At 66.9% G+C, this 359-nt stretch overlaps 1 protein-coding gene across 1 annotated transcript in view; it reads right to left on the bottom strand.

Annotated features, from left to right (window-relative positions):
* Positions 1-31: 31 nt before the first annotated feature.
* NRTN (neurturin) overlaps positions 32-359 on the bottom strand; it is a 2,856-nt gene continuing 2,528 nt past the window's right edge. Inside the window, exon 3 of the mRNA XM_009636679.2 lies at positions 32-359. This exon is cut by the window's right edge and continues 11 nt beyond it. Coding sequence (XP_009634974.2) covers positions 32-359 — 328 coding nt within the window.

Here is a 359-nt window from a genome sequence, read left to right as displayed (position 1 = left end):
CCCGCTCCTCCCGGGGGGGGACCCCGGCCCTTCACACGCAGCCGCACTCCTTGGCCGAAAGCTCGTTGACGGTGTAATAGCGGTTGTAGGCATCCAGGAAGGAGACGTCGTCGTCGTAGGCCAGCGGCCGGCAGCAAGGTCGAGCCCGGACCTTCTCCTTCTTGATCCTCCTCCTGCTCCTCATGCTCTTCAACGAGAGGTCGTAGCTCCGGACGGCCGCCTCGCAGGTGCCGCTGCAGTAGCGGAAAAGCACCGTCTCGTCCGACTCGTAGCCCAAGCCCAGCTCGCTGACGCTCACCTCCAGCTCCTTCAGGGCGCAGGGTTTGTGGCGAGCGCGGGCGCGCTTCCTGCGGCTGCCC

Source organism: Egretta garzetta, unplaced genomic scaffold (genome assembly GCF_000687185.1).
Source record: "Egretta garzetta isolate BGI_Z169 unplaced genomic scaffold, ASM68718v1 scaffold4, whole genome shotgun sequence".
Taxonomy (NCBI): domain Eukaryota; kingdom Metazoa; phylum Chordata; class Aves; order Pelecaniformes; family Ardeidae; genus Egretta; species Egretta garzetta.
This window is presented reverse-complemented; position numbering and strand designations above follow the sequence as displayed.